The following is a 26,036-nucleotide window of genomic DNA, read 5'->3' on the forward strand; positions in this document are numbered from 1 at the left end:
TGAAAAATGTAACTAAATAATATACGACAAAGTAATGACGTAATAAAATGTAAAGAAATTAAACCACTTGTCTCATAGAAAAAAAGTGGGCTGCGACAAGTTTTCCTCTGACCAACCAATCAAAAGCCAGCAAAATGATATTATTCCGAGCTGAATTTGAAATCTGAAGTTGATGTTTCATGGGTCAGCACGACTGACCGTGTTTGATGAAATCCAGGTCTGGATAGGACCGGACATACCGGTGAGTGTGAGTCGGCCATCTTGTCGGCCCACTCCTTGTCACGCTCGCGTTCGCGCTCTCGGCTCTTGTCGCGGGTGCGGTGGCGACCGCTCGGGTGGGAGCGCGACGTCTTCTGCAGGACCGCCTCCTCGCTGGGGACCTGCCAAAGACAAATACGAGAATTCTTTTGTCACCAATCTCAGGAAATCACATCAACTTTCCCCGTTGAAATGATTTCAACTGCCATTCATTCCTTCCAGCTCCCTCCACCACACCCCCTCCCCCTTACCCCTCAAAAATTATGGGGTTGCATTTTCAAAAAAAGAAAAATAGGACAGCATTGTATAAAAAGACAAGACAGCGTTGATAAGCTAGTTTTATAAAATCTCTTGACATGAATGTATTTCCAATGAGAACATGACAAGCATCCACAGCGTCACTCTCGCAGCTTTTCGCTCTGAGAAGTGTGTGTGTGCGTGTGTGTGTCACACTGGCAGAAAATGAGAAGCTAAAAATACACCGGGCTGCTTCCTGGAGGCCAGATTGCGTTTATTTGCCCACTCATCCTAACTTGACAACAAAGCAGCGGCCCCAAAAGAAAAACGAGTCCCCCCCAAACCCCTTTCTTGTGGCAATGACACGTTTCACTCCTCGCCTCCATCAAATCTTTCTGGCCGGGTGTCGACGACTCAGGGCATTTTGGCGATTCGCGTTAGAGCTTGGTCACGATCTCCTATGAAAAGCTGGGGTGCGCGGTTTATTTTTCAAATATTTGTTTTGTGGCATTTTCGTTTCGTGGTGTGTCGGACTTTGATTTTGCTGATCTAAAATATATACAGTATAAATAACAAATATTACAAAGAATGAAATTGTTGTGCTTCACTTCAATGGATGCAATGTTTGTTCTGGTGTGTGCGCCTTGGCCACCAGGGAGCAGTATACTACAGACGTATAGAAAAACTGAGACGGTTACAAAGCACTCCGTACGCCACAGCAATTCTTGCCGCTCTTTCTGTTAATCTTGTTTTATTTTCTGTCTCTGTGTGTTGCTCCACCGTTTATGTTTAAATATCCCTCGCCCAAAGGAGTAGAAAATGTAAAAGATGTGATTTTTATTAGCCCGTCTATGGCATTTTGCATTGCTTCTTAACATTTAGCTAAAAGGACTCGTTGCCGAAGATGAGGCTACGAAATTACTCACTCTTTGTATCATTCATTCATTCATTTCATTCATTCATCTTCCTAACGGCTTGATCCTCACGATGGTCGCGTGGGGGTGCTGGAGCCCATCCCAGCTGTCTTCGGGCAGTAGGCGGGGGACACCCTGAATCGGTTGCCAGCCAATTGCAGGGCACACAGAAACGAACAACCATTCGCGCACACACTCACACCTAGGGACAATTTAGAGTGTTCAATCAGCCTGCCACGCATGTTTTTGGAATGTGGGAGGAAACCGGAGCACCCGGAGAAAACCCACGCAGGCCCGGGGAGATCATGCAAACTCCACACAGGGAGGCCGGAGCTGGAATCGAACCCGGTACCTCCGCACTGTGAAGCCCACGTGCTAACCACTGGACTACCGGGCCGCCCTTCTTTGTATCATTTTTAGTTTAAAAAGTAAAAAATAAATAAATAAAAACATTGCTTAAAGTGTCCTGTTTTTTTCCTATCCTCTGGGCAGCCAAAAGATATTTCTTGATGGCAGGAGGTCTTCCGTCAACAACTAGCATCTGGGAAGGAGCTAACCCCGATCATACATCTCTCACAAATGCAGCAGTGAGGCACCAACTCACCATCTGAGGCTTTTTCTTCTTCTTCTTTATTGCTCTGAAGAAACCCTGCTTCTCTTTCTCCTTGGAAGGCTCGACCGGATTCAGCACCACCGTGTCAGGGCCCGTCCTCACAGTGGGGGGGGGGGGGGGGGGGGGGGAATTCAGCGCGTTAAGAGCAGAGACGCTACGACAGGGAAGTGCGGTTTGATGCACGGGACGGGGTGCTCACCAGGGGTCAAAGGCCGTCTGGCGTTTGGAGTGGGCGGCCAGGCCGCCGGCGTCGCCCGTCATGGCCGAGCCTCGGACCTGAGGGCGGCCGTCGTGGAAGGAATTGTCTGGCCGAGGAGAAGGGACTGTTCAACAAACACCACAGAGACCATCACTGGCCTTTTAGGCACCGACACAACACGGCATACCGCAACAGATACCCGGTATCTACCTGAACCATCCAAAGCACAACATACAGTCGGTCAAACAGAGTTTTCGAGGGAAAGAAGATTTTATGATCCAAAGCATACCACATCAGATGCCCAACATCAATCTATATATCGGAAAGCAACAACGCAAAGCATATCGCAGCCCAATACCAATACCGGCATTACCTATTCGTATATGGGAAAGATCATATCGTGATCCAACGCATACCACATCATTGGTTCAATATGTAAAGGCGCATGTGAGCATCCAAAGCAAATCTCATCTTAGGTCCAATATTTATCACCGGAAAGGAATGTTCCACGATCCAAAGCATAGCGCATCATCTGTCCAATAAAGCACATGTCACAATCCAAAGCATACCACATCACGTCGAATAAACTATCGAGGAAGGGAACACCTCGCGATCCAAAGCGCGCCACGTCATATGCTCAACATCTGGCAATCTATGTAGGAAAACGAACACGCCGCGATCCAAAGCATACCACACCGCATTTCCGATGGACCCACCTCTGTAGAAGCTTCCGACCTTGCGGGGCATGGACTCGCTGTAGATGTTGCGGTTCTCCTTGGAGGAGGCGGCGCCGCCGCCGCCGCCGTCGTCGGCCTGAGGCTCGTGGTAGAGGCCCACCTGAGACACAAACGCGGTCGATCACGCCATGGTCCTCGTGTAAGCCATTCGGAATAATAATCGGAAGAAAAATAGCGAGTGGTGACATTATCGACTGTAATGTACATGCACAATTCAAAATAAGGCGTTAGCCGTCACGTTAGCGCAGTAGCAAAGCTGGCAGAGGTGGATGGTAGAGCGAGCTATTACAACACCAAGAGTGACGGAGAGTGTGCAAGAGAGAGATAGAGAGAAAAAAAGGGATGAGAGGAGACAGGAGGGGGGGAGAGAGAGATGGACCTCGCTTTTTTGCCTCTGGTTGTGAAAGTTGTCCCTGGTGGAGTCCCTGATTGGGGGTCTGCCGAGTGGGGCCGCCTCAGTGGGGGCCTGATCACTCTGGACACAACACAACAGCCAACACGTTGAACAACAGGAAGCGCAACCACTCCACAAAGGCTCACGACACGATGCAAAAGCCCGCGGGGGGGGGGGGGGGGTCTCTCTCGGCTCGCGACGTACAACCCGCAGGGCGCTGCACATCTTTTTCTCGCGCGTTGACTCTCAACCGTCATCGCCACCTGGATTTCTCCGGAGTGGCAAGCCACTTTTATAAAAGTAAAGAACAATAAATGTATTGTTCAAAAATTTTCCTTTGAAAAGAGGTGTAACATGCGCCTTATTAAATGTGTTGACGATAATCAAAAACGAACATTTTGCACTGATCTCGTCGTTTCGGGGGAAACTTTGGATTCAGAGCAAAAGCACTCGCAACGGTTTTAAGCGTCTGAATTATTTGGCTCGAAAGGCAACATCCATCATCTACCGCTTATCCGGGGCCGGGTCGCGGGGGCAACAGCTTTAGCAGGGCAGCCCAGACTTCCCTCTCCCTAGCCACTTCCTCCAGCTCTCCCCGGGGGATCCCGAGACGTTCCCAGGCCAGCTGGGTGACATAGTCTCTCCAGCGTGTCCTGCGTCTTCCCCGGGGTCTCCTCCCCATGGGACATGCCCGGAACACCTCACCGGGGAGGCGCTCAGGAGGCATCCGAATCAGATGCCCAAGCCACCTCATCTGGCTCCTCTCGATGTGGAGGAGAAGCGGCTCGACTCTGAGCCCCTCCCGGATGACCGAGCTTCTCACCTTATCTCTAAGGGAGAGCCCGGACACCCTGCGGAGAAAACTCATTTCGGCCGCTTGTATCCGGTTGAGAATAATAAACAACAAAATGTGCGCCGATATGGTTTCTTACAATAGTTTCACTCTCTACTGGAGATTATAGTCAACCCAGTAAAAGGAAAAATAAATAACGTTTATTAATCTAGTGGGCAGCCCGGTAGTCCAGTGGTTAGCACGTCGGCTTCACAGTGCAGAGGTACCGGGTTCGATTCCAGCTCCGGCCTCCCTGTGTGGAGTTTGCATGTTCTCCCCGGGCCTGCGTGGGTTTTCTCCGGGTGCTCCGGTTTCCTCCCACATTCCAAAAAACATGTGTGGCAGGCTGATTGAACACTTTTTATCTTTTGAAGCGACTGTTATACAGCTCTCTGGATCAACTCCCACACTGATTGCCACTATTTACCGTCCACCAAAACCAAACAAGAATTTTATCACTGACATTACTACACTCCTCACTCATCTGTATACACTATCACCAAATGTGATTCTCTTAGGAGATTTTAATATACACATGGACAATATCAATGACTCACTTACCAAAGACTTTACCTCCTGTCTGGACAGTTTTGGTTTTCAACAGTATGTCAACTTTCCCACACACAGTAAAGGACATATTCTGGACTTGATCTGCTGTATTGGATTATCACCAACAAACTGTAAAACCGATCTCCTCCCATACACAGATCATCTATTGCTTTCATTCAATGTTAACCTGTCATTTTTCAAATCCAACCCACAACGCATTATACATTTCCGTAAAATCAAGGACATTAACCCGGACAATTTAGAATCACTTATCAACAACCTCCCCAGTACTGATTGTCTTTCTACAACAGATGAGTTTTTGACACACTACAATACAAATCTCCATAACATTCTCAATATCCTGGCCCCACTCAAAACCCGAACTGTCTCCTTCAACCAAACAGCACCCTGGTTTACCCCTACCCTCAGACAACTTAAATCAAAAGGCCGTCAACTTGAAAGATTATATAGAAAAACTGGACTCGCCATTCATAAAGAAATGTACACTACCCACTTTCTCCATTACAAGGACTCAATATCCAAAGCCAAATCAATCTTCTACTCTGGATTAATCAGTTCCAATGAAGGCAACCCCAGATCACTCTTTTCACTCATTTCTAAACTCACTAAACCTGCTGACACTCTTCCCTCACATCTCTATTCCACTGATTTTTGTAATACTCTGGCCTCATTTTTTACATCCAAAATCCAACTTATCCACCAGCAACTCACCCCTTCAGCTGCTCCTAACCCTCCTTCTCCATTCTCCCCGGTTCCTACCCACCTATTCTCTGCATTCACATCCCCATCTGTCCACCAAATCTCCATCTTAATCCAGAAGTCCAAATCCTCTACTTGTCAGCTTGACCCTCTCCCTACTGTTTTAGTCAAAGCTTCTATCCCGGCCCTCTCCCCTCTCATCACTAACATTATTCAAACTTCCCTCTCTACTGGCATTGTACCATCTCATCTCAAAACTGCTGCTGTCACTCCCATACTGAAGAAACCTGGCTCTGATCCCTGCGACTTGAACAACTTTCGTCCCATATCAAACCTTCCGTTCATCTCCAAACTTCTAGAGAAAACAGTAGCTGCTCAACTTCACACCCATCTTTCCTCCAATAAGCTATACGAACAATTTCAATCTGGCTTCCGTCCCCTCCATAGTACTGAAACTGCCCTCCTCAAAATATGCAATGACCTTCTTCTCTCTGCTGACTCCGGTTCACTCGCCATCCTCCTCCTGCTTGACCTCAGTGCAGCCTTTGACACCATCTCTCACTCCATCCTCCTCGACAGACTCTCCTCCATTGGCATCACCAGCATCCCCCTCTCCTGGTTCCGCTCCTATCTTTCTGACCGCACCCAGTTTATCCAGCTCAAACGTTTTAGATCTCACCCCTTTCCCCTCACTTCAGGTGTTCCTCAGGGTTCTGTCCTTGGCCCATTGCTATTTCTAATCTATCTTCTTCCCGTGGGTAATATCTTCAGGAAACATCACATTCATTTTCATTGCTACGCGGATGACACCCAGCTCTACATCTCTACCAAACCTAATACCGTACTTCCACCATCCTCCCTAACCAACTGCCTGCAGGAATTAAAATCTTGGTTCACCTCAAATTTCCTCAAACTGAATAGCAATAAAACTGAATTCCTCCTTATAGGCACTAAATCCAATCTAAACAAAATAAACAACTTCTCCATTCCCTTCGAAAGCTCTTCCATCTCCCCCTCCCCTCAGGTCAAGAGTCTGGGTGTCATCCTTGATAGCACCCTCTCCTTCACCTCACATATCAACCACATCACTCGTTCTGCATATTATCATCTTCGAAACATCCACCGGCTCCGCTCTTCTCTCACTCCTCAGTCCACTGCTATACTTGTACACACCCTCGTCACCTCGCGACTCGATTACTGTAATTCCCTTCTGTTTGGTCTCCCTCAAAAAACCCTCCATAAGCTTCAGCTGGTCCAAAATTCAGCCGCCCGCATTATCACACTCACGCCATACATAAACCATATTACACCTGTCCTCCAACATCTCCACTGGCTTCCCATTTTACACCGCATTCAATATAAAATCCTGCTACTCACATTCAAATCCATTCATGACCTAGCCCCTCCATACCTATCTGACCTCATCCATATTCCTACGCCTGTCCGCTCTCTTCGTTCCTCCTCCTCTGTCCTCCTCTCTGTCCCCCCTGCTCGCCTCGTCACCATGGGAAATAGAGCCTTCAGTCGCTCTGCTCCCCAGCTATGGAACTCACTCCCCGCTGACCTTCGTAATACAGCCTCATTAACACATTTCAAATCCCGCCTCAAAACACATCTGTTTCGACAAGCCTATTCACTCAGACCATAAAGCCATTGTTTTATTTATTTATTTTGTTGTATTTTTTCTTATCTTATTTGATGTAGTTTTTTAACATTGTACTCGTGATTTTAACTGCTTGTTGTAAGGTGTCCTTGAGTTTCTAGAAAGGCGCCCACAAATAAAATGTATTATTATTATTATTATTACTCTAAATTGTCCCTAGGTGTGAGTGTGAATGGTCATTCGTTTCTGTGTGCCCTCTCCCCAGGCCTGCGTGGGTTTTCTCCGGGTGCTCCGGTTTCCTCCCACATTCCAAAAACATGCGTGGCAGGCTGATTGAACACTCTAAATTGTCCCTAGGTGTGAGTGTGAGCGCGAATGGTTGTTCGTCTCTGTGTGCCCTGCGATTGGCTGGCAACCGATTCAGGGTGTCCCCCGCCTACTGCCCGGAGACGGCTGGGATGGGCTCCAGCACCCCCCGCGACCCTAGTGAGGATCAAGCGGTACAGAAGATGAATGAATTATTAATCTAGTCTGTCGTTCAGATTTTACCCCATCGCGAGAGGGTCCGGAACGTAGGCGGCGCGCAAAACGTGGGCGTCACCGGAGCGGATTTGACCGGCGAGGAGCGACTGACCCGGCTCATGTCCTCCTCCCGGGAGGCCGAGTGGCGAGGCAGCGTGCGGTGTTGCAGCTGCGGCGACAGCAGCTGCAGGCTGCTGGCCCGGGTGGGCACCCCCTGCCCCACCAGCAGCCCTTCGTCGCCCCCGTGAGTCCTCTGGTGATCCCGCCGCACGTACATGGAGTGGCGGTGAGGCCTCTGCTGCGACGAGAAGGGGCTGCTGTAGCCCTGAGCGTAGGGCTCGCGCGGAGCCGACAGGGAGTGGGCGTGGCTCCGCTCGCCGCCCTCGTTGGGGTCCGGGCCGTCGGGCGAGTCCTTGCGGCGGGCCGACGAGCGTCGGTAGGACGAGTCCAGCGTGTTGCTTTCGCGCTCGGCGCGCGTGCTCCCCCGTCGGTCCGAGCGCCGCACCGCCGGGCTGCTCGGCGCCGTGAGGTCCAGGCAGCTGGAGGGGAAGTAGCGGCCGGCCGGCTCGTCGGCGTACAGGTGCACGTCGTTCAGGTTGCCCACCGACTTGGCGTCGCTGAGCGTGCCGTAGCTCTTGGACAAGTTCAGGTAGGAGAACTTGGGCCCGGGGGCCTCCGTGTAGCCGTGGCGCCCGTGCTTCTCCGTTGACTGGAGGGTGCTGGTCTTGCCCTCCACGAAAGAGTGACGGTGCTGCTGCGAGCGGAAGTTGGATTTCAGGTACTTGGCTCCGGGGCCATCGGAGGCTTTGGGGCCCGGGCTGACGTCGAAGTCGCCCTTGTTGGCCTCGGCGGGGCTGAGCAGGTGGGGCAGGTCCACGCCGCAGGAGGCCGAGTGGTTGAACATCTGTGGCGGGTAGTTCTTGGGGTGCAGCGTAGGGCTCAGGTTGATCGGTGCCGGCAGGTTGCCGTTGAGGAAGCCGCCGCCGCCGCCGCCGCTCTCGCCGCTGTTGCTGTTGGGGTGGAGGTCCTCGTGGCGCGGCAAGCTGGAGCAGTCGCGTATGCTGGAGCGGTGGCTACCGGAGCTCTTCAGGCCGTGGCTCCTGGCAGGTGACCAAACACAGAAAGAAGTCGTAAAAGTCACTAGAAGTCGGTAAATTAGTCAGTCAAAGCAGGTCAGGAAGTCATTCAGGAAAAGTATGTAAGTGAGCCGGTCCAAATAATTTTGTCGTCTCGGTCAGTCAGTACGTAAAAGTCAGTCACTTACAGTTGTAAGTAAAATTATGGAAGGGAATAAGTACATACAGTACATAAAAGTAAGAAGTAGAAATGAGTAAAAGTCGGTCAATAAGTAAATAAAATAAAAGTAAGTCAACATAAAATGTCAGTCCGGCAATCAGTCAGTCAGTGGGGAAAGCAAGTAAACGAAAGGAGTCCGTTTGTGAAAGTAAGATAAATTAGGTCATTAACTAGTAGTAACTAGTTAGTAACTAAGTAACTAGTTAGTAACTAAGTAGATTAGTGCAATTTATTCAGAAAAGGGATGACTTTCCAGATTTGAAAAAAAAAATTTAAATGCATATTTTGTATACTGCATGTAAATTTTAAAACATCTTTTTTTAAAATCAATTTTCCATGTGGGCGGCCCAGTAGTCCAGTGGTTAGCACGTCGGCTTCACAGTGCAGAGGTACAGGGTTCGATTCCAGCTCCGGCCTCCCTGTGTGGAGTTTGCATGTTCCCCCCGGGCCTGCGTGGGTTTTCTCCGGGTGCTCCGGTTTCCTCCCACATTCCAAAAACATGCGTGGCAGGCTGATTGAACACTCTAAATTGTCCCGAGGTGTGAGTGCGAGTGCGAATGGTTGTTCGTTTCGGTGTGCCCTGCGATTGGCTGGTAACCGATTCAGGGTGTCCCCCGCCTACTGCCCGAAGACAGCTGGGATAGGCTCCAGCACCCCCCGCGACCCTAGTGAGGATCAAGCGGCTCGGAAGATGAATGAATGAATGAATGAATGAATGAATGAATTTTCCATGTATTTTTTTTTAATGCCCTGAAAATCCAACACCATCTACAAGTTGAGTGACTTCCACTTCCCTGCCAATGTTTTATTATTATTATTTTTACATTTATTTATTTATTTTTGGTGAGCGTTGGAGGGGGTGAGTGGGGGAAGGTCGGTTTTGAGACCGACCTGCTGGGTGTGGTGTCGCCATGGTGAGGCTTCCTCTTGGTCGAGCGCACAGGTGTTGGCGTGGGGGGCCCGGGCCGCTCCACCAGCCTCAGGGTCTGGAAGGCGTGGTGGTTGAGGCTCTGCTCTGTCAGGAAGCGCTCGGCGGGGTTGAGTAAAAGAAGACTCTGGAACGCACAAAGAAATCGTGGCGCTCTTCTGACTCACCGCCGTGATCAGACAAAGTACCTTCAACAGGTCCAGCAGGCCTCCGCCGACGATTCCCAGGTAGCGCCGCTCCAAAGTTTGTGGGTGGTTTACAGTAGGGAACTAGGAGAAAAATCAACAAGATACATCAGATACACACCAGTGTTGATAATGAGCCGCATCAGTAAAATGAAACCGTATCACGATACTGGCGCGTCAGAGGCACATTTGTTTGGCTTACTAAAAGAATTTGAGTGGGCCTGGTTTGTTAAGAAAAAAAAACAAACATTGGCTGTCAGCATAAAAAAAAAATCTGTGTGTGATTACGCTTTTGAAAAGCAGTCAGACGTCACTCAATGTTGGCCATTAACTGCAAATGCACTGTGACCAACGATTATGGGAGCTCGCTGTCAAAATAAGAGCCCAGCAAATGCAAAGCAATTGCATTGATGTCCATGTAATATTTGGAAGGCTTTTATTTTGAAGGAGGCATTTGCAAGTTGGCGGAGTTTCACCAAATGGACACGTGTTGTTGCACCCAGCTTGACTTGGCTTTCGGATGATGCAAATCAAATAAACGGTTACCCGAGGCAGGAAAGAATCCTCGAGCATTTTTTTTTTTTTTTAACGAGATACCCAAATCACTCAAGGACTCATTTCACCCCTCCAAAAAAAATTATGTCAGTAACAGAACAGGACCTATCGGGGATTGACAAAGGGGAGCAATTTGCAAAGTGATCATTATGCCCTCCCTTCACAGCGTGGGCATGTAAAAGGAAAAGGAAGGACGGCCAGGCTTCCAGGACACATAATACACTATGACTCAGTGCGATTCAATCAGTCATGGCACAGCCTGGGGAAGAGAGCTTTTTTTTTTTTAAATAAAACCAGCAAAGTACATGAGGAGCAAGACTTGGAGAAGAGGTGTTGGAAACTGAGGCGAGACGGCATTTTATTAATTCGTTTATTTTTACCCGCAGCCCATGGAAGCGAGGGTTGCTGTAGAAGAGCTTCATCTGCTCCGGAGGAAGTGGTCCCAGAACTTTCTGGATGGTGAAGAGCTGGTCGATCTCGCTCTCGCCCGGGAAGAGAGGCTGTCCATCGCTCAGCTCTCCCAGGATGCAGCCCACCGACCACATGTCCACCGCCTTGCCGTAAGGAGCCCTGGAAACACGACGCAGAAAGTGAAATTATTGTCATGGTATCGACGGTATCAGTCTGTGTTAGTATGATACTGGCCCTGGAATAATTGGTATTTTGTTTGACACCAAATCATGTAGTTGCAATAGCAATCGCATACTGCAAAGAGAGTGGCCATTTGTCGAGTCATCCATCTTCAATATTCAAAAATATCAGAAGTGGTATCGGCAATACTGTCCCCATATGTACTTGGTATTGGATTGAGGGATCAAAAATAAACCTTGCAGCATGGAGCACCTCTCTTTTAATGGCAATATGCCAATGCATGCTGTACTGTAATCAATTTAAAAAAAAATCTCTATTGGTATCAGCGATACCGGCCTTGTGTTGACTTGGTCTCAGAAAGACAGATCGGCAATAAACCCTGCATAAGATTAATGTCTTGACACCAAATCACTTTAATTAAAGGCCACCACGAGATGAGTGGCTATTTGAGAACGCATACACAATTATTATTTCAAAAATAGATCAGTACTGATGTCAGGCTATCAGCGATACTTGCTCTGTATTTACCAATATCAAAACGAAGCTAAATAAGTGCAATTTTCAGGATGCCTCCACCATAATTATCCATCCATCCATTTTCCGATCCGCTTATCCTCACAAAGGTCGCGGGCAGGGGGCCGGTGGGTGCTGGAGCCTATCCCAGCCGTCTTTGAGCAGTAGGCGGGGGACACCCTGAACCGGTTTGGCAGCCAATCGCTGAGCACACAGAGATGAACAAGCATCCAGGCTCCCACTCACACCTAGGGACAATTTAAAGTGTTCAACCAGCCTGCCAGGCATGTTTTCGGAACGTGGGAGGAGAAACCGGAGTACCCGGAGGAAACCCACACAGGCCCGGGGAGAACATGCAAACTCCACACGGGGAGTATCAAATCTTGTAATCTTGCCCACCAGTAATCGACAGTGGCTAAATGTTTTTGTTTTTTTCCTGAGCGATTCCTAACAGACATACCCAAGCAGGAGCTCCGGAGAGCGGTACCACCTCGTGGCCACGTACTCTGTGTAGTTGGCGTCCGTTCCCTCGGAAAGATTCCGTGCGAAGCCTGGCAAGACAAGACAAGATGAGGCGAGATTGCGGTGACCAGTCTGGAACACAGTGTCCTCATTAAAAGGAGAAAATGGGTCAGAGCAAAGGAGAAACACAGTGCGGGGCTGGGCGATTTGATCACAATGCTAAGCTAAGTTTCATTTGAAAAATGAAAATACAAAAAAAAAATGTTTCAGTGCTGGAGGAAAAAAGTGTTTTAAAATTTCTGATGAAAACAAAACGGAAGATTGGATTTCAAGCAGCCACACAAAACTGGCATCGGCTTAGCCACTATGCGTTCCGCGGCCAACGCGGCCGGCCTCCCGTCTCTCAAAGCAGATTGCCCGCATGATGTTTTCCGTCCCCCGTACCCCCCTCGCTCGTTTGCCAGATTGAATCCAAGCGCGACATTAGCCTGCCGCGTTGCAACATGCTGCACGAACTACAGCGCGCGGGTCACCGTTTGAGCATTTACAATATTTGATATGCAAAGAACCAGTGTGGGACGAATAAAGGATATCTTATCTTATCTTATCTTAATGCTCAAACGGTTAGAAGCAATGAGAAGAAGTGAGAGAAGTGGATGCGTTGCTTTCATCCAAATATAGCTTCAGAGCTAAAATAATATTCCGCTCGTATCGCGGCTTGACCGTCAGCTCACCAAAATCGCACAACTTGAGGATGTCGTCAGAGCTGATGAGAAGGTTCTCCGGCTTGATGTCTGAAGAACGAGCGGACAGGCATGTCAGGTTATGACATCATCACACGTCATTCAAACCAAAAGGTGGGTGCAAGAAAATGTTTAGCCGAGTGCTCCTCATCATACATTTCAGGAAGAGACATTTGTATGGTTACATGAATTCTTAAATGTTGCACAGGCAAAAGTGAATCACGCAAAACAAGTTGTCAAAATAAAAGAAACGTTTAAAAAAAAAGAATGAAAATTATTGGGTAGGCTAAAATAAAACTATTGCAAATCTCACAGGGTTAAAATCCCAATAATAAATATATTAAATAAGGCGATTGAAGGTCTGTAAAAAGTTGCAGTGATTAAACTAATATCCGCAGAACTTTCCTAATAGCGGCACGGATTCAAATGAGACTGTGGTAAACAAATGTTGCATACGGTGAAATAAAACCACCAAAAATCCCCCCCAAAAATGCGCAAGTTAAAAGAAGACAACCTTAAATCCCCCTGAATTGCGCAGATTAAATTAGGACTCATTTAAATCTCTCAAAACTTGTTCAGAAACCCTCCAAAAATTGTGCAAGATGAAATATGACTCCCACCCATCCCCTAATATTTATGCAGGTCAAATTACAAGTGTTTTTTTTTTTTAAATCAAATTAATTCAACAACAGGTCTGATTTTTTTTTTTAAAGCATCGCTCCACCATTTGTTGGCATGTGGAATGCCTGGCATTTATTTTCACAACTTCAGAGTGTCCAAATGCCCTGAGAGATAACAGCTAAAAGGATGCAGCAATTAAAGAAACATGAAATTTCACAGATTGTAACGCGGGGAAAAAGGCATGACTTATTTATAAAGGACAAACCCGAGGAAGCAGAAGGAGTCGTATGAAAGCGCGGGGAAGATCCCAGCGGCCATTTGGACAGCTCAGTGCCATCTGGCTTCCTGAATTGTCCACCAAAAGCTAAATGCAGTGGTGTGAAGTAACCACCAGTACATATAGTATTGAATTCTTATTATTATTATTAAGTACTTATTATTATTACTTGTATTCTTTGGCATTCGACTCAGCATGACTTGGATTTGTTCTTGGTTTTACTGTTTGGTGCTTTCTATCGCCTTTATTACCGATTTGTCTTACTGTTTATTGTGCATGTAAAATTGCTCCATGTACAGCACTTTGTATGCAGCGATGGCTGTTTGGAAGTGCTCTATAAATACTGTTGACTTGACTTGAATGGGTGTGGGATATCATTGATATCAAAATTCATTTTTTAACACATTTAAAAGTGGGGATTTAGTTATTTTTATTTAGCAACCAGAGTTGAATCAGTACAGATTCGTGTAAATCGCGCAGGTTAATGACTAGCTTAAATTCTCCAAAAGTTGCGCTGCTTGAAATTGGATGACCATATATCGCCGAAAAGTTGTGCAGGTTCAAACGAGACGAACAGAATCTTCAAAGAGTCATAAAAGTTAAAGTAAGGTTACCTCAAAATTTGCAGAGGTGAAAATAACAATACAATCTCCCAGAAGTTGCAGCGAATAAAATCGCACAAAGGCTAAACCGGTTGAAATTAGACGACCCTAGCATGCGTTAATTTAAAAAAAAAAAAAAAGATAAATCCAAAGGAAGTTGTGTCGGTTAAAATATGACTACTTTAACTGCCCCAGAAGTTGCAGAGGTTAAAATCAGACCACCTTAAAACCTTTTAAAAGGTCCCCTGGTGATAAGTGCATGGTACAATTTGTGTAAATTAGCAATGGAAAAAAAAATCTCCCATTGCACACATTAAAATATGGCTAGTAACCATATGGTAGTCTTATTTGAACCTTTTTGGCAGAATTATTGTAGCCATATTTTAATGTGTGCAATGGGAGATTTTTTTTCTTCATTGCTAATTTACACAAATTCCATATGGACGGATTAAATTAGGACTGGCAAAAATCCCCACAAAAGTGCACAGCTCAAAATAAAACGTTACTCTCCCGCCCCTCACCCCAACACAAAGATTAAAATAAACCTACCATAAAAAAAAAAAACCTGCATAGGTTAAATTACAACTGAAGTCAATCACTACAAAACTTCACAGTTAAGAAATGGGGGGGTGGGGGGGGGGGGATTTTTTTTTTTTACTCCTACTTTTACTGGAGTCAGATTTGGCTCACTTTTTTGCCACCGCTGACGAAATATGATCAAGCGGACCGTGCGAGACCCTTACCCCGGTGAACGATGTCATGCTTGTGGCACCAGTGGATGGCCTTGATCAGCTGATAGATGTAGCTGCGTGCCTTCTCGGCGGGCACGCCGTTGGGCAGCTCCTCCAGCAGCTCCAGCATGTTCTAGAGAGGAAACCGAAATTTTAAAAAATAATAATTTAAAAAAAAAACACAAATTGACCAACAGAAAAGGGATTTGAGATTCGCCGAGGCCCGGTGCGGAAGAAACGGCGGCTCACCTTCTCCACGTACTCAAAGACCAGGTAGAGCTTCCCTCGCCGCCGGAACGCCTCTTTGAGCTCCACGATGTTCTCCTGCTTGAGCGTGCGCAGCATCTTGAGCTCCCGCAGTGTCGTTTCTTTGACCTCCTCATTTTCTGAGTCAAATAAACTTCCCTCAAAAATTGAGCGGCTTCGAGTAGAACTACTGTAACTCCCAATGAGGTCGCTCAGGTTTAAAAAAACAAACAAAAAAAAACGAACGTCAATCCCACAGAAAGTCAAATCAGGTGCTAAAAAGTCACCTTACCTTCGCTGTCTTTGAATTTCTTTATCGCCACAATTTCGTTGGTGTCCTGCAAGAAAAACACAGCATACGCCAAACCGTTTATGTAAAGTCTCTTCAACAAGGAAACAAGGATAGGAAAAAAAATGTTTTTATTCAGCCGGCCCGGCTCCAGGACCCCCGCGACCCTAGTGAGGATCAAGCGGTTCGGAAGATGAATGAATGAATGAATGTTTTTATTCATCACAAGCTCATTCAAATTATGACAAAAAGTGGCACGAGTGTACTTGAATTGAATTGCTCCCGTGACCAAGCTTTTTAAATCAATTTATTTGTACATGAAATCCCATTGAAATTAATTGCAATCTCACGAATCAATTCAAGACGGAAAAAAATGAATTTGTGAGTTAATTATCATCCACTGAGACAAGCTGAAAGACAATATAAATCGCCAATTCTGTCCCTCCCCCCTCTCTCCCCACACCGCCCCCTCTTCTTTTCATGGCCTACTTGCGAAGCCCGCTGGCATTTGCGCTTGGAGCTGTGCTGAAGGCAGCACACATGGTGGAAAAGGAGAGAGGACAGCCTACAAACCCACCTGCGAAATAAATGGTCTCCACACCAATCGCCTCATGTCGCCAAAATATTTCTACCTCCTCCCGTCTCACTTCTCTGGTGATATCAAGTGACAATATTAGCCCCTGCAGGCATATTTGCTTCATTTAAGAGTGCGACATGTGACGCCATGGTTTTTTTTTTTTTTCAAGACGGTCTCTCAACGTTGTGCTTTGTATTTTGTAATGTAAATAAGGAAATCAAAAATCCAAAGTGGGCCTCACACTCTGCCGTGTGAACGTAGCCGATTACTGTTGGCTAAAGTGCGTCGACAGAGAGGAGAAGGGTAAACATAGCTGTGCTCACTATTGATTTAAGCGCAGAATGCAGGAATGCACCCCTGAATGGTCTTATCGCTCCACGTCTACACGGTAGTAAAACATTGACAGCGTCAAGGTTTTGATTCCTTTCACCCATCCTCGAAAGATCCAGAAAATGCCTCCATTTTTTAAAAAATTAGGTCACATTAGGCCATTTTATAATGTGAATCATCCGAGCAATGGAAAAGTCAAGTGAACATTTGTTCACTTGACATAGTTTACAGTTAGAAAAGGTCCCTAAATGATCCAAGCCGGCAAAGGGCCCCCGTGTCTGTATTTTTTGTTTACATAACAGGGTACAAACAAGTTTAAAGAGCCCACAGTTGCACAGAATGCAATTTGAAGAAATAACCAGTAGTGGTCGTAATCGAGACAAAGGATGGGCATCCTAATGCAATTCAAATCAACTGTCAGCGGTTCTGGTGCAAACAAAACCCAAAACAAAACTAAAGAAAAAAACTTGCAGACGACGGTGTACTTTTGTACAATTCCGTCTACTCTTCAGTTCCCTTTTCTGTCATAAGGTGATTAAAAATTATTGCATGTTTAAAGTAACATCCCGGTTAGTTCCACTGAATGTTGAAAGTGTCTCTATTAACTGGAGTGATACTAAAAAGACACAAAACCAATCCTGGCTGACATCACCTCTGTGTTCTTTTTCAATGAATATGAACAGACAGAAAAGCAACTAAGTGATATCTGCCATCTAGTGGTAAATGGTATGATTACAACTAAAAACTCACAAGGTGTGGTAAGGGAGGCATTTTTTAAAGTTGCCAAGACCTGACTTTGCAAATGTGTGTGTGTGTGTGTTACAATAGGTCAATAATTGATATCGACCTATCAACCTACTTAGTTGCTATCAACATGCTAAATCCTAAACTCCTGCTTCTGTGATGTGCTCATGTCCACAATGTACACCGTCGGAGAATCCATCAAGTGCACGCAACTACTTCCCAAAGTGTGAATTATAAAATTGCATAATGATTAAAAACTCCATTCAGCCGTTTCAGAAGATGACGCCCGCCACCGTGAAGTGACTCAGCGTGAACATCTGATGTTGATCAGAGACAGCTCCCGTCTTTTATTTTCGGACTCTTCTGGCTTGCGTAACGGCGACAATGCAATTCGTTTTCTTACCAATCCATTTTCGGAGCGGCTGTCGAGCTGTCGAGCGGCGAAGAACAAATGTATAATAATCTGCCCGCCCCCTTTCTGAAGGGAACGGTTATTTATGTAGGCCCGTGAGGGGAAAGTGGGACAGGAGAGGAAAAAGGGGGACTTAAATAGGTCACCTTGACGGGGAGCGCTCGAACGGAAATGCTCGACAAAGTTGGACTTTTCACGTCCATCTGTTAATGTGACCTCAATTTATCCCAAATATTAATGTTGACTGGAAAAAAAATACCCTGACATTTTGTGGCAATAGTTGCAATATTAATTCTAATAAACACTGGGAAGGACCAAGAGGTGTCTGTGTAGTTTATTCCCCGCAAGGAGCAGCTGAAATGAAAAGCAATGTACGAGGGTCTTCGGAGTGAAAGATTCACAAGCAACACAAATGACAAGGACAAAATTAGAAGTCATACTTAATTGCGAGTTGCGATGCGAATCCGCTGTGTCTATTTTGCTTAATCGCCGGCGTCGCCCGTACGAAACAATCATTCACCCGGGCTGCCATCCGTTCCCGCGTTCACGAGCGCTGGCTGTCAGCAGGATTTGTTAAGGCCTTAAAATAAACAATAAAAGGGCAGCTGTTGCACGGAGCCCACTCACCAGTCAACGGCTAAGGATCGCCAAATGTGACATAAAGCCCGTACATATAACCGTCATAACATTTGGTTTCGACCTGCTTTAAATAAACAAGCGTGTTATGTTCACAGATGAACGTGAACATGAGCGTGCATTTAATAATACAACGGCTCAAATTTGATTTGAAATACACTTTCCCCATTGAAATGAATGGAAATGCCATTAATCCGTTCCGGCCCCTTAAAAAAAGAAAGAAAATAGCCGCGTAAAATATACTAAGAGTAAACACTAACTACACAATGAAATATAATTTAACACATTTTTAATTGATTGTTTTGTTTTTTTTCTCAACTCACTTTTTGGGGCACTTTAAGCCACGCTATGACCGCATTTTGGCAACAAAATCTGGTCATGATTTCCAACAGCTAACAAACTTCAAAAGGTGCTGCTAAGGCCAGGTCAGACACACAAAAAAAAAATAAAAACAATTCTATAGGTCATGTTGCTTTCACGGGCGGCCCGGTAGTCCAGTGGTTAGCACGTGGGCTTCACAGTGCAGAGGTACCGGGTTCGATTCCAGCTCCGGCCTCCCTGTGTAGAGTTTGCATGTTCTCCCCGGGCCTGCGTGGGTTTTCTCCGGGTGCTCCGGTTTCCTCCCACATTCCAAAAATATGCATGGCAGTCTGATTGAACACTCTAAATTGTCCCTAGGTGTGAGTGTGAGCGTGGACGGTTGTTCGTCTCTGTGTGCCCTGCGATTGGCTGGCAACCGATTCAGGGTGTCCCCCGCCTACTGCCCGGAGACACCTGCGATAGGCTCCAGCACCCCCCGCGACCCTAGTGAGGATCAAGCGGTACGGAAGATGAATGAATGAATAAATGGACTGGCGGCGGCCCGGTAGTCCAGTGGTTAGCACGTGGGCTTCACAGTGCAGAGGTACCGGGTTCGATTCCAGCTCCGGCCTCCCTGTGTAGAGTTTGCATGTTCTCCCCGGGCCTGCGTGGGTTTTCTCCGGGTGCTACGGTTTCCTCACACATTCCAAAAATATGCATGGCAGTCTGATTGAACACTCTAAATTGTCCCTAGGTGTGAGTGTGAGCGTGGACGGTTGTTCGTCTCTGTGTGCCCTGCGATTGGCTGGCAACCGATTCAGGGTGTCCCCCGCCTACTGCCCGGAGACACCTGTGATAGGCTCCAGCACCCCCCGCGACCCTAGTGAGGATCAAGCGGTACGGAAGATGAATGAATGAATAAATGGACTGGCGGCGGCCCGGTAGTCCAGTGGTTAGCACGTCGGCTTCACAGTGCAGAGGTACCGGGTTCGATTCCAGCTCGGGCCTCCCTGTGTGGAGTTTGCATGTTCTCCCCGGGCCTGCGTGGGTTTTCTCCGGGTGCTCCGGTTTCCTCCCACATTCCAAAAATATGCATGGCAGGCTGATTGAACACTCTAAAAATTGTCCCTAGGTGTGAGTGTGAGTGCGAATGGTTGTTCGTTTCTGTGTGCCCTGCGATTGGTTGGCAACCGATTCAGTGTGTCCCCCGCCTACTGCCCGGAGACAGCTGGGATAGGCTCCAGCACCCCCCGCGACCCTAGTGAGGATCAAGTGGTTAGGAAGATGAATGAATGAATGAATGTTGCTTTCACACTGCCTGAAAACAAATTTTCTCCATGCTGCTGTCCTGTGCGAACAGCATCAACACCAATTTTTTATTTTTATCCAAACTGACACGGAACAAGGAAGGAAATGGTTTGGTGAGAGCACCATTCCCGCTAAAAGCCAACATTTACCGAACTTGACTGCCTTGTCTCCGTTCTGTATCAAACATTGCTCGATTCTATTTCTGGCCTCGCTCATTTCGGCGACTAAACACATGGATTGTACTTTTAATTTGGGGGTGGGCGTGAACAGTGAGCAGCTGCGACCCATCGAGCGCCATTTTCTCCGCGTTTGGTGGGCGCAAGCATCCGTGAGCTGCGTGTGGGCCCCGTCCACTCCGACAATGCAATCGTTTCCTCATGGCAATGGTCCACATTGATCAGCGGCCAGAGTTTTTTCTGCCTGCTGTGCCTCCACGCGTCCTGCCACGCATCGAGCCGCCTCAAAAGGTACGGATGGCGTCTATTAGTGACTTTCCCGCAGAGTGAAAGCGACGCAGAGATGGGCACCGTGTTGCCATTCCGCTGCTGGATGTCAGACGAACCAAAATAAATGACGCTGAACGGAAGCATTTCTGTCTTCGGAAGTAGTATCAGAAGCGCCTTTTCACATCGCCTGTTAAATCTTCTGTTTTTCAATCGACAAAAACAATAAATGGCCCGACCACGAGTGATGCGTTATTCTGGACCTGGTCAATTTTTCACATTTGGAGATCATTTCAGAAGCCTGTTTCACACTTCCCATAAAAACTGGTGTGGTCCCTGCTTTTGTTTTTGATTTTTTTTTGGGGGGGTGGGTGATGCAACATCTGAACTTACAAGTGAGCTTTAGACACTCAGCCATGGCTGGTAGGGCGCGGGGATAGCATGCAAAAGAAGCAACAGCTGAGCTCGGTCCAATAAACGGAAACTGTGTCGTGTGCACGTGCGACGTTTGCCAGCATGTGCTGCGCAGAAGCCTCAAGATGAGCAGCGACTGCTAGGTTAGCGCACTCAACTCCCAACCTGGGTGACGGCGGTAACGTGGGTTTTTTTGCGAGACTGACTATTGACACAGTCACACCGTAGGGAAAATGGATGAAGATCAAGGTCGCGGCACCAAGGCTAAAATTGTCCAATACACGGAGAAAATTGTATATTCTACTTTATGCTAACGTTCATGGCTACAATGTAAATTCCTTGAAAACTGGTTGAACCAGATATTTGAAAACGGTACAGATGAGATAACATTATTGGGATATTTTGAATGAAGAGCGGGCGGCCCGGTAGTCCAGTGGTTAGCACGTGGGCTTCACAGTGCAGAGGTACCAGGTTCGATTCCAGCTCCGGCCTCCCTGTGTGGAGTTTGCATGTTCTCCCCGGGCCTGCGTGGGTTTTCTCCGGGTGCTCCGGTTTCCTCCCACATTCCAAAAACATGCGTGGCAGGCTGATTGAACACTCTAAATTGTCCCTAGGTGTGAGTGTGAGTGTGAATGGTTGTTCGTCTCTGTGTGCCCTGCGATTGGTTGGCAACCGATTCAGGGTGTCCCCCGCCTACTGCCCGGAGACAGCTGGGATAGGCTCCAGCACCCCCCGCGACCCTAGTGAGGATCAAGCGGTTAGGAAGAGCCCAGAATGGGGATACAAAAGTCTTCCTCATACTTTGCGTTATGACAGCAGGCCATTGTGACTGAGTGGCTGATGGCAGATGGAGGCAGAATCTTCCTCAGCTATTCAATAAACAGCTTAGGACTGTCGTCTGGCAAGCTAGCGAAGCGGAGGTCACTACTGTAAAGATGCAAGAACAAGGGGAAGAAAAAAAACTGCGAGCATGTTTACTGCAGATCTATTGTTAGTGGGAGGCAGCCGATTTCTTTTTTCCCCTCCCCTTCTGTGTTCTGGTGTCAACGCTCAGCTTTTCCTCTTCCTTAAATGGAGCGAGATGACAAGACGGGAGGCGGTAGTGTGGGTTAAGTAAGCTGAGCCACTTACTGCTGCTCAATATGTGCTACGATACTTTAGGTTTGATGCTCTTGTGGAAAAAAACAAAAACAAAAAAAAACGAGCTTGATCGAATCTTACCTTGTGTCTGCACTTGAGAACGACTCCATAGGCACCTAGACGGAAGGAAAGATGGTCATTCCAAAATCGGAGATTTCACATGAAATTTCGATAATGTATCTCAAAAAAAGAACTCTCTCTCTCGATATATGCACACAATCAAAAATAAGTGTAAAATGAACGTTTTTTTTTTTTGGTAGGTTTTTGTTGATTTGTCTTTCTTGTAATTTTTCACAGATATGGATTTAGGAGTCAGCCAATCAGAATGCTGCTGCTCGCCTCTTGACTGCTACTCGTAAGAGGGAGCACATCACTTCTACTCTGCGTTCTACAACTTGGAAGAGGCTCTGAGGAACACGTCCCCTGTCCAAAAAGTGTCACGTAAAAGTGACCAAACAGGGTGGAAACCAGGCTAAGAAGCAGAGTAGAACCGGTGACACTGGAACAGAGGCTTAAGTGGAAGGAGTGCGTCTCATATTTTGACCGTTGTTTGAAGGGTACGCTTTACGAAGCAGCAAAATCTCCATATTGTTCGACGGAGACTTTTCTTGGAGGCGCTTCCACTGTGCAGGTGTACCTAATGCTGCGGCCAGCGAGGGTGCGCAAGTGTTCTCCCTTGCTGCCGCGGGTGTTGTCATGCCAACAGAGACTGGCAAAAAAAAAAAAAAGACCTTTTTCTCATACAACTCCAAGCGTCTCCTGACTGATGACGCGGCAAGAGCGCATTATGCTCACATTTACCAAGAGAGCGAGAGAAAATTTACACTCCCATCTTATTTGAACAAATAAAACTTGGGAGGGGGGGGGGGGGTTATGGTCATCTAATTTTAAGCTACACAAGTTTTGATGGATTTACGGGTGCCTTATTTGAACCCAAGGAATTTTTTTGGAGGGGTGGGGGGGGGTCATCTTTTCTGGATGCGCACAACATTTGGGGAATGTATGCTGCTATCTTTCTATTTTTTTTTTTCAAAAGGGACAGGTGGCTAAGGAAGTAGGACACGAGCATTGGCGAGTTAGTGCTCTTGTGACGTTATCGACCTTGGCAGTCCCTCGCTCGGTGCCCCGTAGGCGGGTTGGAGGCTGGGAGTTGGGAGCTTCAGGGCGGATTTTTGCAGCGAGCAGACAAATGACGAGCTGCTGGCCAATTCTTCGCCAGCTCGACATCTTCAAATTGAGCATCGGCACCTTTTGAATTCCAGTGCCTCTACAAAATGATAACAAGATGGACGAATTACCCAGCTCTTTTATTTATGAATAAAATATAAATAAATATTATATATATACTGTATACTAGCTGGTTCGCCGCCCTCCGGGCGGCTCAACAGCTAGTTCCTGCGGAAGGCTGGTAATGTGGGCCTTCGGCCCACAAAAGTGTTGTTGCTTGGTTCAACTTTTTGTTCATCTTCATTGCTTATCGCGAAAATAAAGAGATGTTTAGCTCTACTAAATAACTAACAATTTCATTGCAATGCTTGTGGGTAGACAACATTTTTTCGCTAAGATGCCCGCGCGATCGTAGTGAGCCACTGCCTGAGCGGCGCGGTGAAGTAGGTACGTTTTGAAAAGGGACAGACGGAAGGACAGACCGCGTGCGGGACGACGCGCAATATATATATAGAAGATATATATATATATATATATATATATATATATATATATATATATATATATGGGGCGGCCCGGTAGTCCAGTGGTTAGCACGTCGGCTTCACAGTGCAGAGGTACCGGGTTCGATTCCAGCTCCGGCCTCCCCGTGTGGAGTTTGCATGTTCTCCCCGGGCCTGCGTGGGTTTTCTCCGGGTGCTCCGGTTTCCTCCCACATTCCAAAAATATGCATGGCAGGCTGATTGAACACTCTAAAAATTGTCCCTAGGTGTGAGTGTGAGTGCGGATGGTTGTTCGTCTCTGTGTGCCCTGCGATTGGCTGGCAACCGATTCAGGGTGTCCCCCGCCTACTGCCCGGAGACGGCTGGGATGGGCTCCAGCACCCCCCGCGACCCTAGTGAGGATCAAGCGGTACGGAAGATGAATGAATGAATGAATGAATGAATGTATATATATATTGGATTTTTTTTTTTCAAATTTGCCCCAAACACCACTTTCCCCATTCAACACAAAAACGGGTGGACGTGTCCATCATAAAAGGACACCTGCCAAAATCTCAACTACATACGCCTGAAATGAAAAAGCAAAAATTCCCACACTCTCACTCGCCAATGCGTACAAATGAGCCTTAATCGGAAGCCACCTCAACAGATGGGACAGTGGCATGAAAGTTTGATGACCATTTTGAGGATCGGCCAGTTAAAAAAAAAAATTAATAAGTAAGAAAATAAAAGATGCGCTGGAGGACAAATTGAATGTCACCATCATCCTTCACGCAGAAGCTGCTTAATTACATAAGCGGTGAATACAGTGCCGGGCGCGGCCGCGTGAGCCATTGACAACAATTGAGTGACCTTAAGTGCGCAGAGGAAAAATCAATGACCGCGCCGGAATCGCCGCATGGCCCGAGTTAAATGCCGGAAACCTTTTTCTTTACATGCCGGTCCTCATTCACTCCGTGAACAGCATCGTCTTTTCTCACGATGGCGACACGCAATTTCAACTAGCTACCATGACACATACTCTGTTCGAGTGTGTGGTACATAAACTTGTCGCACTTCGACGTGTTGCCATTTCTCATGATCGACCTGACGAGCTGCGACTCATTTCCTCATTTTTGTCTTCGACTCAAAACCTATGCTGACCTCAAATCCAAAGGGATGCGACGCCGCCATCGACAGGGATGTGTTGGTCATTACAATGGTTTACGAACTCGAGTGTCAGACAAGCTGGCTGAGACCCTCTTCCACACCTACCCGTTAAAAAAAAAAACACTTGACGAATGTATCCTTCGTGGCGGTAATCGGTTGGATTCCAGTTGCCAGTTCTAAATGTCCGCAGCAGTGAATGAGTTCATGAAAGGTTGCGGGGGACTCACCTTCACCCACAATCCCAAGGACCTCAAATTTATTCATGACATCACCGATGTCACCTGGTCTTTACGGAGTCAAAGGCTCACGGCACTCGGGCAGAGGAGGGGCGTGGCCAGCTGCTGGCTCCCGTCGAGTGCAGCGCCCCTCGCCGCATGGCCGTCACCTGTAACCCAAACGCGGTCATGTCAAAAACCTTTGGAAAACGGACTTTTCAAAACGTGTGTAGAAATTCAGTACGCTGGTACCTTGACCCGTGCGCCAACTTGTGAGTTAGGATCCCTCCCTTGATCAAATTTGCAAAACCAAAGAGGCCATGTTGCATCACAATTTAGTATTTTTTTTCTATTCCTCTCCACACTCAAATCTCGCCATCTGTCTGTCAGGAAACTATCTGGATGAGATGACGTGTAGTCGTGGGAGTTCATCTCTTTTAACATTTACACTGCAGCTTATTTTGCATCTAAAGCGATCAAAGTCTATCCTCCGGCGATTTTTTGCATATTGACTCAGGCAAGTCTCCATACACCACTTTTCACTCCAATTTATCTTCTCGTGCTTGCCGGTGTGCCAAAATAAACTCCACGGACCCCCACGAGGCTCAAAACACATGAGAGTGGACCTGCGCCTTTTGTGTACCGAGGAATTGTCAACACAAGGAGCTTTCCGAGACTTTCCCAAAACAAGCCACCAATCTTCTACGCCTCGCCCTCTCCACGGGCTGAAAACAGGAACGAAATGGCTTGTGAATCGTTGTGCTATCAACACGGTGACTCATGCGTGGTGAGGATAACGGGAGTCTGTGCGGGAGCTGAAAATATACACTACTTTTAACCCCCCCCTCCCCCATCAATGCACTATTCTCAAGGTGAAATTGTCCCAAAAGGCGGCTATTTCAAGGGGACAAAACGGTAATAATATTTCAGGAGAGGGGTCCGACTACATTCCCTTGATGTCGTAATTGGGAAAAAGCGCATGTGTTCTGCTTTTTTTCTTTGACTTATTTGTGTTTCTTCTATGTGGTGTCAATGCATAAGTGCATGAGTGATCTTTTATTAAAAATATGGCCTTTGTTTA

General features: G+C 47.0%; 1 protein-coding gene and 1 long non-coding RNA gene across 5 annotated transcripts in view; one reads left to right on the forward strand and one right to left on the reverse strand.

Annotated features, from left to right (window-relative positions):
* The window catches only part of LOC127605961 (uncharacterized), a 313,508-nt gene that overhangs the window by 153,405 nt on the left and 134,067 nt on the right, over positions 1 to 26,036 (forward strand). The gene's annotated exons all lie outside the window — the stretch shown is intronic.
* LOC127605931 (cyclin-dependent kinase-like 5) overlaps positions 1 to 26,036 on the reverse strand; it is a 29,039-nt gene that overhangs the window by 1,992 nt on the left and 1,011 nt on the right. The window contains exons 2-17 of one of the 4 annotated variants that reach the window (XM_052073839.1): positions 24,968 to 25,125; positions 22,003 to 22,037; positions 15,621 to 15,666; positions 15,332 to 15,468; positions 15,095 to 15,215; positions 12,843 to 12,902; positions 12,107 to 12,197; positions 10,923 to 11,112; positions 9,991 to 10,071; positions 9,766 to 9,929; positions 7,691 to 8,678; positions 3,338 to 3,433; positions 2,938 to 3,058; positions 2,222 to 2,327; positions 2,014 to 2,119; positions 240 to 380 (exon numbers count right to left, since the gene is read on the reverse strand). In XM_052073839.1, the coding sequence (XP_051929799.1) occupies positions 240 to 380; positions 2,014 to 2,119; positions 2,222 to 2,327; positions 2,938 to 3,058; positions 3,338 to 3,433; positions 7,691 to 8,678; positions 9,766 to 9,929; positions 9,991 to 10,071; positions 10,923 to 11,112; positions 12,107 to 12,197; positions 12,843 to 12,902; positions 15,095 to 15,215; positions 15,332 to 15,468; positions 15,621 to 15,666; positions 22,003 to 22,037; positions 24,968 to 25,004 (2,520 nt within the window). In that variant the 5' untranslated portion in view covers positions 25,005 to 25,125. Of the gene's footprint in view, positions 1 to 239; positions 381 to 2,013; positions 2,120 to 2,221; positions 2,346 to 2,937; positions 3,059 to 3,337; positions 3,434 to 7,690; positions 8,679 to 9,765; positions 9,930 to 9,990; positions 10,072 to 10,922; positions 11,113 to 12,106; positions 12,198 to 12,842; positions 12,903 to 15,094; positions 15,216 to 15,331; positions 15,469 to 15,620; positions 15,667 to 22,002; positions 22,038 to 24,967; positions 25,126 to 26,036 lie in introns of all 4 variants that reach the window. The other 3 variants (XM_052073838.1, XM_052073842.1, XM_052073841.1) reach the window with 3 other exon arrangements.

This window comes from Hippocampus zosterae, chromosome 8 (genome assembly GCF_025434085.1).
Source record: "Hippocampus zosterae strain Florida chromosome 8, ASM2543408v3, whole genome shotgun sequence".
Classification (NCBI taxonomy): Eukaryota; Metazoa; Chordata; class Actinopteri; order Syngnathiformes; family Syngnathidae; genus Hippocampus; species Hippocampus zosterae.